This window comes from Mercurialis annua, linkage group LG6 (genome assembly GCF_937616625.2).
Source record: "Mercurialis annua linkage group LG6, ddMerAnnu1.2, whole genome shotgun sequence".
NCBI classification, from domain to species: Eukaryota; Viridiplantae; Streptophyta; class Magnoliopsida; order Malpighiales; family Euphorbiaceae; genus Mercurialis; species Mercurialis annua.
The window spans coordinates 13,572,155-13,583,441 of record NC_065575.1 but is presented as its reverse complement, the minus strand read 5'-3'; the positions used below and the strand labels follow the sequence as shown (position 1 = coordinate 13,583,441).

Below are 11,287 nucleotides of genomic sequence, written 5' to 3'. Positions count from 1 at the left end.
TAAAATAATTATATCGCAACAATTAGGGAAATATCTAATTACTATTTTGCATCCCTCGCCTCCGATTTATATTTTACATATTTTAAAAATATAATTATGGGTTATTTGACTCAAAATTGAAGAATTTTGGGGTTAGTTGCTCAAAAAAGTATAAATTGGGTTAGATGACCCCGTGTCACAAGTTTAGGGGGCGCGTTGACCCTTTGTTCATATATATACATATATATTTGTTTTAAAAATAAGAGAAAATAATAATTAAATATGTTTCTGATACATTGCTGATACATCGCGGATACATAAATAATACATGTGAATAGTTTTAACAAACTGATGCGTGACTGACGCGCGTGTTAAACGCCTGTCAGACGCGTTTTTGACGCGTTTTTGACCCATTCTGAAACGTTTTTGACTTTTTTATTTGTTTTGAGTATGCCATGTGTTGCATCCTCATTGGGAAGTTATTAAATGTCAAATTTTATCTATTGTAGGTGCTCATGTAATATTTTAGCAAATTTAGCATTTTTGTTGTTTTCTTCCACTTTTTGAATATTTTTGTCTTTTTCTCCAAATTTCTCAAAATTGGGTGATTTTTGTAAAAAGCCCATTCTTCAAATAATAGAGTTGGCCCATTACATCCGCGAAGCTGTAAGACCCAATGGCCCAAAACAGTTCCTTACTTATCAAAGCCGCAAACGACGACATAACAAACATAAAACGGCACACATTTCATCGTCACCTGAATTTTTCAATATCTGCTCTGTTTGTTAGTATTTAGGGTTTTATGTCTTTGTTTATTTCTTTAGTTATTTTATACGAAAGGATTGGTTCTGTTTCTCAGTCAATCAACGTAAGTGTCGGATTATCCAAATTCATAATTTTGATTCCAATTCCCAATTATCTCTGCTGAATTGATTTCTTATTAATTGCAGGTTTAATTCATGGTTGAAAGAAAAATTATGTATTCATCTAGAGGCACTGGTGCTTATGGGCAGCCAACATACGGTGGTCAATCTGGTTATGCCCAAAATGTAATAAAAATGGCAGCTTTGTTTCTGTTTCTTTAACATTTATATAATTTGTATTATATTTAGTTTAAATTTGTATTTTGGGCGTTGAGATGATTGTCTTAGAAGTGCATTACATGTTTGGATTACTGTGAAGTTTGTAATAATTTTGATCTTGTAATCAAAATGTTATTTTCTATTCTTTAAATTTAATTTTTCAATTAATTTATGGACCTAGAAATGTAAAAAAAACTTCTCTTTTTCTGTTTGTATTATAATATGTCCATCTTCATGCTTTATCTTTTTTAAATTTACTTATAAGTTGCTGAATCAGAGATTAGGATTCTTTTTTTTTATATAAATAATGAAAATGCCAATTATCAATTGCGTTTTCACGTGAGATTAAGGTAATTTCATTGTGCTTACTGACAAATGTTTGTTATTGTTGATATTTTCTTTCGTGACGGAGTTGATATTTTTCTTGGTGTGGATGAAAAATCTTACTTTTTTTAAAAAAAATGTGTCTATTTTTAGCTGGTAGCTGGATATGGTGGGGGATCGGTTGGAGGGACTGATGGAGGCTCTCAACATTCCTTGGCTTCTAGGCATTCATCATTGTTGAGTGCTTCTCAAGAAGCAGATATTGGTGGTTACAGAGGAGCTGCAGCACATTATGGGGGCCAATATGGGGCTATCTATGGCTCATCTTCCATGTCTGGCTCTCAACAGGTCAGTAGGGCGAGTTTATTGCTTTTTCTTTCTTTCTATCAAAGGATTTCCTTGTTCGTTGTTTTCTGAGAATTCACGATTTACTCTGAATTTCTAAGGCTCCAATTGCAATTTTGTATTGTATAGACACCCACATTGAGCTCTAAAGGGACTGGACCATCAGCTTTGGAAGGTCGTGGTGGCTATACCTCAGCTTTGCCTGATTCTCCAAAATTTGCAGCTGCTGACTATGTCCCATCATCTAGTCATGGATATGGTCATAAAAGCGATCAATTATACGCCGAGAAGGTTCATGATTATCCTGCGATTGAGAGGCGTCAATATGGCGAACGACAAAGTGCATTTATGGGGAGGGATATTCAAAGTGATCCAGCTGCAAGATATGCAGATTCTGTTGGCTTTAGTCATCAACATCAGGTGTTGCATCATAATATAGACATTTGCATAGTTGCACTTCATGCAAATAAGTTAAAGTTCTAAAAATGACACTCCGGTTACTTTTTGTTATATTTAGGAAATAGTTGCTACAGTAACAGTCCAATTTTGTGACTGGCAGTCTGGCACATTAATCACCATCTGCTGATTACTCCGAGTAAAGCTATGAATTATCAAGAAAAAAAAAGAACATTTCTACAGTTTTAGTGTTGTTGGAGTTTTAAGTTTCTTCAGTCTCACTTTTGAGGCCCTTCAGACTTAACCAACTTATTAGCATATGAAAATAGTGGAACTATGATCTTCAATAGCAAATCAAGGTTCCAAGTACAAAGAAACTTAATATTCTAATTTTAATGCAATCTTTTATCTGATGGTACTAACATGAACAGTACTATTTTTGGGTGTGTTTTTGAATTTCTTACTGCTATGCTGTTGGTAATGATTTTTGATTTATTCCTTTTGTCCTTTCTCTTATGGACAGTCCCAGATGTATGAACGCATTGATCAGGCATCAATGCTTCGGCAAGAACAGTTGTTGAAATCTCAATCGGTGCAATCTGCTTCTCTTGAAGGAACTTCCAGGTATTTTTATTTGTTTTAAGTGTTTAGTATGTGATGTGTCCAAATGAAGCATTCAATGCATTTCTCGACTTAAGGTGTTTGTGTTTGTGATTTATATACTTTTTGCATTGATTATCAGGCAAGGTAATCCTTGTCATGTTATATTGTGTTAGACCTCTCTGCTGTGTGATAGTCTGACAACAGCTAATTAGCTGGTAAAGTTTAATTTTACACTGAGTAGCAACACATTTCTGGCAGACAAGTTGATTATCTTGCAGCAAGAAGTGCTGCTAGTCGTCATCCCACTCAAGATCTTGTTTCTTATGGAGGAAGAATGGATGCCGAACCCCGCAGTTCCTCAATGCTTAATGCTTCGTCATATAGTGGGCAACATGCTCCATCGATATTAGGCGCAGCTCCTCGGAGGAATGTGGATGATCTTCTCTACACTCAGAGTTCGTCAAACCCTGGCTATGGAGTTAGCTTGCCTCCTGGTAGGGATTATGGCGCTGGAAAAGGGCTTCATGGGACATCTCTTGATTCAGATTACCGCGGTGGTAACTTAAGGAATGACGAGCGTAGGGATGATAGAGCTGGTTATCTTCGAGAATTCGAGCTAAGAGAGGAAGAGCGCCGCCGGGTGCTTTTGCGTGAGAGGGAGAAGGAAAGGGAATGGAAGAAGGAAAGAGAACGGGAACGGGAACGAGAGCGAGAAAGAAAGCGTGAAAAGGAACTCATTTTGGAGCGGCGTGAGAAAGACAGGAAGCGTCAACGCAAACGTGGACCCGAAATTAGGCGTGAAAAAACTCCACCAAGAGTTTCAAAGGACAGACGCGGGCCTTCTTTGACAAAGGATACTAGAATCTCGCTGCGAGATACACCAACTCGTGAAGCTTCACATAGGTGGATCTGATGTTTCAATTAGTCCTATTTTAGTTCTAATATATAGCTGCTTGTGCATCTTACAGTCCACAACTAACTAGCTGTTCTGTTATGCTGAAGGCGTCACTCACCTGTTAAAGAAAAAAGAAGAGAATACGTATGCAAGGTAAAGAAAAAACAATACAAGAGTTAGCATGCAATGATGATAAGAGTCGGGGCTTAATTCGATTAATTGCGGTTCTTGCTTCTGGTGGGGCCTTCTTTTCCCTGTTCTTTGCCTAAGGCTTCTGTCCGGTTCCTTTGCCCGCTTTTTGTGACTTCTTGAAACTACATCGTCTGATCTTTCTATCGACCTGATCACTTCTGTTCCGGGTTGCTTTGCTTTGACAGATTTCTTCTCTTATCCCTCATATATAGTCCTCAAATTCTAGTTGACCTCCTGTTGCCTCTTCCTCTTTTCGTTTCTTGGGATTTCAACTTTTCTTTTACTAGCCACTTTTTCTTATATAACGTATACTGGTGCGGAAAACACTGGCATTGTACAGAAACTAATAAAAATTTGTTGACAATCTCTTCTACCGTCTCCAAGATGTATCTTCAAAACCTCAAATTTGAATTTATAAATTTTCATATGGGGACTCTTTATTTCGTTGATGATAGACAATGTTTCTTGCAGCTGTTACTGCTAATAAAGTGAAGAAACTTTGCATCTTAAGTTAGAGAGGAATCTTTCACAGCTGCTGTTATATCTAACATTATAAATTATAATTTAGGCCACATCACTCTTTTTATGCAATTTGAGGTGCTATAAGTGAATGTCGTTTATATCTTCTATTTTTGCAGATTCACGCTTCCAGTTTGGTTGATATTGAGCGGGATTTTTTGGCTTTAGATAAGAAATACCCCAGATTATTTATATCTCCAGAATGCTTAAAGGTTTGTCTTCTTATTCTCCCTAATTTGGAGGAATTTAAAGCTCTGCTACTTCTGTATTAATGTTTGTGTTTCCTAGGTTATTGTGAACTGGCCGAGGGAGAATCTTAAACTTTCAATCCACACACCTGTCAGGTACTCTGATGTTTTTGTTATAAGCTGATTAGATTTGCTCTTTCCTTTTTGAGCTTTTGTGAAGTATTATAATAGTTCATTTCATCAAGTTAGTTTAGTTTTTGATCACGTATTTGTATAGGGTATATGCATTTGCATCCATTAACGTTTTATTATTACATTAACCATCTGCGCATGGTTATGCTTTAGAAGCATGAATTTTGATGATCTTATTTTTTGAAGTACTTATTTGAAGTTTCTATTAAATATTAATGAATACATAAGTTTTTTTAAGAGAAAAGAGAAATTATGATAGACTTTAACATCTTGAATTTCTTGAACGCAATAGTTTTGAGCATGATTTTGTTGAAGATGAGGGTGTTACCGAGTTAAAAGATGCTTCATCAACTAAGAACTTGACTCAAATTTTGAAATCAGAGCATGGTAACACTATATGGAATGCAAAGGTAGACTCTGTCATATCTTTCTGTTTATTTTTATTTTCAATTTGTTTGTCTTAGTATAGTACTTGAACTATTAAAATTGATTTATAGTAGTTCAAAGGTTGACAAACATGCTTACTAGGCAACAGAAGCAGAGCTCACAAGGCACAAATACAATCGTTCCAGAACAATATCAAGTGATTTATAGAGTTCAAAGATTGTTGAGAAAGTTTTGGGATTTATTATAAAATGGGAATGTTATTATAAGTTGGAGGACTTGTATAAAATAGGTATACAGCTAGTTTTTTTGCCGGTGCAGACTGTCTGAAATTTCCTTAAATGTCTAACTAAACAAGAAATATTAAGTTTGGTATGTTGAAGTTAGAAGAGATCAAAAGCCTAAGTAGAGACTAGGCAATCTAAATTTCTTCTGCATGGTTTATTGAAGACTTGCAGATGTATTATTCAGAATTGAGTTTTTAAAAATTTAATAAGAGGCTTGATTCAAAGTATACTGAAAAAGAAACTTCTTAAGGTTGACAAAGCATATTTGAAGCTTTAAGATGGAAAATTTCCACACCAGAAAGTAACCGTGGATGCTGTGAGTGGATAAGGGATTTGATTTAGTTGTTTGAACCTTATTATTTCCAGAACTGCATTAAATGAGGACTTCCTATTACTACTTTATGGTCTAGAAAGTAATATTTATTTTATCAAGGCTTAATCACCAAAAAAAACCCCACCTTTTAGTCCCTTTTCAAATGCACCGTGACGTTGCAATTTTGTCAGCTGCACCCTAATTCGCACCTTTAGTTTTCAATTCCACCCTCAAGTACTAAATTGATCTCTTCTCCATTTGAAAAAAGTTAAAATAAGTCATCCATTTTTAACTTTTTATGTGAAAAAAAGTTCAAACGAGTACTTTATAAGGGTTTTTATGAATTTTTCCCGAGTGAAAAAGAGTCCAATTTGATTTTGAGGGTGGAATTGAAATCCAAAGGTGCGAATTAGGGTGCAGCTGACAAAATTACAACGTCAGGGTGCAATTGAAAAGGGGCTAACAGGTGGGGTTTTTTTTTGTGATTAAGCCTTTTATCAATCACTATCTTTTGATGGATAAGATGGTCCGTTAAATGGTGATGAAATTAAAATATAAATGAAGTGAGAGTAAGACAACTTAACCATACAAAGACCGAAATTAGTTTTATCTTGTGTATGATTTGCTCTATTTTCATTTGATTGTGTTGTTTCACTTTTGCCCATGACCGATGCATAACAGCTGTTCCAACCTTTTGCTATATTTTGGATATAGATATGCAGACATTCACTAACTGGGAAATATGGGTTCTTTTGTCTTACTGGTTCAGATAATTTTGATGAGTGGACTTACTAAGAATGCAATGGAGGAGCTTTCATCTGAGAAAAGCTATGATGATCGCCTACCGCATTTGTGCAATATTCTTAGGTTTGCTATCTTTAAAAAGGATCGATCTTTTATGGCTATTGGTGGTCCATGGGACTCTGTTGATGGTGGTGATCCCTCAGTTGATGATTCTGTTTTAGTTCAAACAGCCCTCAGGTTTTTATTTTCTAGCTTCTAGTAAATGATGGGCTAGTGATTCTCATTGAATATGACTAATATAATTATAACTTTCTAGATATGCAAGGGATGCAGCTCAAGTTGATTTGAAGAATTGCTGTAATTGGAATCGCTTTTTGGAGGTAATAATCCAACTGTCGTTATTGTAGGCTGAAATCAAATGCATCTTATGTGTTATATATTTATGAATCGGATTTCACAAGCAACTAAGGCTGATAACTTTGCTAGAGATGTTGAATTATTGTGGAAATAGTTCGTAATTTCTATTTTTGGACAGTGTGATTGATACAAAACTTGAATTTGAATAGTATTTAATTAAGATGAACATGGTGGCCAGATTTATGTGGCTGGAATTGCGCATAATGCCAGTTTCTAGTATTAAGCAAATGGGAAAATGAAGGTTTTATTTGGTGCTCACGTTTCACTGGTCATAGAACTGTGCTTAAAAGAAGGTGGAGGGAGAAGAAAGAGATTAAAACAAGTAGTTCTATGCAATTATACTGCTACAAATCATTAAGCTTTAATTTTGTGGTCCTTTACTTGGTTTTTAATAAATTTTGATCATATGGCATAAAGCACTTGGATAAGAGCAAAAAATTTAAACATGAATAAAGTACAAATTGCAGACTAAAACCTGACAACTGCCACAAGGATTCTGTTTGATATATTGCCCTCTATAAGAAGTGGGTTAATAGCTCTCCCGTATCACTGATGTAATAAGATTGCCTTTTTAGGGTCAGAGTTGGATATTTGTTTAGATAAATAGGTAATTTTTTTATCTGATCGTAGGTTTGGCATAGCTGTGCTATTGGATCATACCAGTCCCACTGTGCTATTGGATCATACCAGCCATGTACTACTGCTCAAATGTTTTTTGGCTTGAGATTAGCCAATTCTCAATATTATCTCTTTGCTTTCTCTTGGACATCCTTTATGTTTCGGGGATGCGTGCATAAGATGTTTGTTTGCTGCTGACATTGAATTCTTGAAGTTTTAAAACTGACAAAAGCCTTTTGCAAGTGCAGATACACTATGATAGATATGGCAAGGACGGGTTCTTTAGCCACAAAGAGATCACTGTTCTGTTTGTTCCAGATTTGTCACAGTGCCTACCTTCATTGGATGCATGGCGAGAGCAGTGGCTTGCTCATAAAAAGGCCATTGCTGAGAGGGAGCGTCAGCTTCATTTAAGAAAAGAGGTGAATTTTCATGCCAAGCACTCTCTCCCTTGTATTCTGTTTTTGTTGAACCGAATAGTCGGCTGCTTCCAATGCTTTATGATCTTTCAAAATAATTTAATTCTATGGACATGGAACATAATAAGTATTTTGATGCTAATGATAATTTAACATTTTCTCAGAGGACCAAAGAGAAGGAAGGGCAGAAAGGTAAATGGAGCTTTCAAACTTTTTACTGCCTTGTGTTGCATCTTCTGCTCGTTCTATTATACATGTGATACCATTGTTATTTCTATCTTTCAGATAAAGGGATAAAATTTTCAAATGATTCTAAAATGGTGGACAAATTAGAAAAAACCAAAGAGTCTGCATCCTCAGGTGCCAAAAATAAAGAGAAAGATGGGAAAGGTAAAACTACTGTGCAAAAGGGGGATGATAATGACAAGAACCTTGAGAAAAAGGAGGGGGCTGAAACAGGAGAGGAAGCAAAGAATTCTGAGAAGAAAGATCAGGTGGCTGTTTTAGGTACTCCGGCAGCTGGCACTGTTAAAACTGGAAGGAAGAAGATAATAAGGAGGATTGTCAAACAGAAAGTCTCGAATAAGACCACTGAAGCTGAGAGTACTGTGCCTAATCAGAATGAGTCTTTAGGTGGGAAGAATGCTGGAGAGAGCATTGAAAGATCTGAGATTTCTAAGGAGCAAACTGATAGTTCTACTGATCCTTCTGGAATTAAGACTTTTGTGAGGAAAAAAGTTATAAAGAAGGTTCCAGTGGGGAAAGCTGCTCAAAAAAAAGATGAGGGTTTACAGCCGGATGTTAAAGCTGAGAAGGAAATGGACTCCACTGAAGATAAAATGAAGGATAGTTCAGATATTAGCAATACTGCAGGTCTACAAGGTACTAATGTCAAAACAGCTATAAAGAAGAAAATAATCAGAAGAGTATTAAAAAGAAAAGTCACTAGTGCGGCACAAAAGAATGATAAAACAGTAGGTCAGGTAGGTAATGAATCAGAAAATACGGAGATAGGAAAAACAGGGGCAGAAAACATGGCAATTGATGTTCAAAATTCCGAAAAGAAAGTAAGTGCTTCGAAATCACCACCTACGGAGAAGCAAGGTAGCTCGTCCAATTCAAATATAACAGAAACCAAAGCTGCTAAGGAGGATAACAAGGATGGCAAGGAATTTGATGGCAACAATGGCTCTAAAGTTGATGGCAAGAATGGTTCCAAAATTGATGGCAAGGCTGACAAGCAAAAACTTGCTCCGAAGGAAAACCATGGAGCCAAGAGAGCAAAACCAATGGATGAGGAGAAGTCCAAGGATAATAAGAAGGATAGAGATGTAAAAGATGGTTCTAAGAGCAAATCCAATGAGGATGCAAAAGAAAAGAGAATAATTGAAGAACCTCCTAGACATCCAGGATTGATTTTGCATACGAAAGCAAACAAGGGAACTAAGGTATGTAGATTGTAACCTTAAAAGATATTTTTTTTGGACATTAATCATTGTAATGGGAAAGCTCAGCTAATATTTTTTGTATTGATTGATTAAGAAGATAAATAATGTCTGTAGACCTTGCTTCTAGCCTGTACCTACTTTTAACGGTGTTCTCTTTCCCTGCAGCTGCGCTCATTGTCCCTTTCACTTGACTCACTCTTGGGCTACACAGATAATGATATTGAGGAATCAACATTTGAGGTTTGTTGTGTTTCATTTTACTATTTACCATTAAGCCAAGAGTGGTCAGAATAACTTTTTGTATCCGTTTCTCATGTCAATTCTCTTATTTTCAGCTTTCAGTATTCGCTGAATCATTTTATGAAATGCTTCAATATCAGATGGGCTCTCGTATTTTTACATTCCTTCAGGTTGGTTCACATTACTGAACAAGTCAACATTATTGCAAATTAACTGGGTCATTTATTAAGGTATTCTTCTATATGCTTCTCTAATATGTAGAAACTGCGCATCCAATTTGTGAAAAAAAGAAATCAACGTAAGAGGCTGCGAGAGGAAAAGGAAGAGAAAGATAAGGAGAGGAAATTATCTAGCAAACGCCTGAAGACTGCTGAGCTTCCCGTGAAAGATAATTCTGCTGACTCGGATTTGTTGAATGCAAATCAGCCAGAGGACCCAAAAACTAATGATCAGAAGACAGTTAAGAAGGAAGAAGATACTGTTATTGATAAGGTTGATGAAACCGTTTCAGTTGATGAAACAGATTACGAGGAAGACCCAGAAGAAGATCCTGAAGAAGAAGATGATGATTTTGATGATGACTCATCTAATGAGGCAAGAAACAATATTATGAATGACTAATATTAAATAAATTTGTCCCTGGATTTTCTTTTTTTCTTTGAGATATGAAGTTTGGGAAAGAGATTGCCTATTATACCTGTCAATGATATTTTTATTGGGTACAGAAAAATGAAGATGAGAAGATGAATCTGGATGCTGATCATGAACCAGTGGCTGGTAATGGAGAAGAAAAATCAGAGAAAGATACCAAGGAGACAAAATGCGAAGACACAAAGCCCAAATTGGATGCTGATTTGTCTGAAAAACGAGATTCGAAGGTGGGGGATAAAAAGAAAGAGTCATCTGCTGTCAAGGAGACTGTGATTGACAAAGAACTGTTGCAGGTTTGTTTGAAGAGAAATTAATGTTTATCCCCTTTCCTTTATTTGAGATTGTAGGATATTTTCTTCATATAAGCTATAATAATATGAGTTTTTATTTGGTGGAGCAGGCTTTCAGGTTTTTTGACCGAAATCGAACTGGCTATATTAGGGTAATGATGGAAATATTTGTTAAAGCCTTTGTATAAATGATTCTCAGAAGTAGTGAAATAGTTTTTGACAATTTTCAGGTTGAGGACATGAGGTTGATTATCCATAACCTGGGGAAGTTTCTTTCTCACAGAGATGTAAAGGTGAGAAATTGCATTCCCATATTTGAGGCTTATTTTGCATTTTTATCAATAATTTGGAGAAATTGATACACAATGTTTGACATGTGTCAGGAAATTGTGCAAAGCGCTCTGTTAGAGAGTAACACCGGGAGAGATGACCGCATTCTTTATGGCAAGCTGGTTAAAATGGCCGATATTTCTTAGGTCGTTTTTGGTCTGGTCTGTTACTAGGCGTTAGTGCTCTTTCACATGGAACCTTGCTTATGTTAGGCTGTTGCTTTGGTGTTTTGTCCGAATAATGAAAATCATGTAAAATGGTATAGAGCGATGTGAAATTTGATGGTCACTTTTTACTTGACCCTTTTTTAACATGCTAATAATGGCTCATCCCTCTTAATTTACTTGTTTCTTATTACTTGTAAAGACGGTTTTTATTTGGGGATTTTTCAAATATGTCACGGCCTTAAACTACTTATCAAAAATATGAGC

General features: G+C 35.9%; 1 protein-coding gene across 1 annotated transcript; it reads left to right on the top strand.

The window, feature by feature from the left end:
• Positions 1-713: 713 nt before the first annotated feature.
• Positions 714-11,221, top strand: LOC126653795 (protein SHORT ROOT IN SALT MEDIUM 1). Its single transcript, XM_050347733.2, has 22 exons — positions 714-847; positions 930-1,028; positions 1,539-1,733; positions 1,860-2,150; positions 2,650-2,750; positions 2,988-3,632; positions 3,732-3,777; positions 4,455-4,547; positions 4,624-4,679; positions 5,008-5,125; positions 6,469-6,680; positions 6,760-6,823; positions 7,727-7,900; positions 8,062-8,089; positions 8,183-9,345; positions 9,511-9,585; positions 9,681-9,755; positions 9,847-10,179; positions 10,311-10,529; positions 10,637-10,678; positions 10,757-10,819; positions 10,910-11,221. The coding sequence occupies exons 2-22, from the start codon at positions 939-941 to the stop codon at positions 11,000-11,002; spliced, it is 4,176 nt and encodes a 1,391-aa protein (XP_050203690.1). The 5' UTR covers positions 714-847; positions 930-938; the 3' UTR covers positions 11,003-11,221.
• Positions 11,222-11,287: the final 66 nt, after the last annotated feature.

What these genes read in the sequence shown, in the direction of transcription:
- LOC126653795 (XM_050347733.2), top strand. Translation starts at nt 939, where the DNA reads ATGGTTGAAAGAAAAATTATGTATTCATCTAGAGGCACTGGTGCTTAT. An exon ending in GAAGAGAATACGTATGCAAG is followed by an intron (nt 3,778 to 4,454) that starts GTAAAGAAAAAA and finishes CTATTTTTGCAG; the next exon opens with ATTCACGCTTCCAGTTTGGT. An exon ending in ACACTATATGGAATGCAAAG is followed by an intron (nt 5,126 to 6,468) that starts GTAGACTCTGTC and finishes TTACTGGTTCAG; the next exon opens with ATAATTTTGATGAGTGGACT.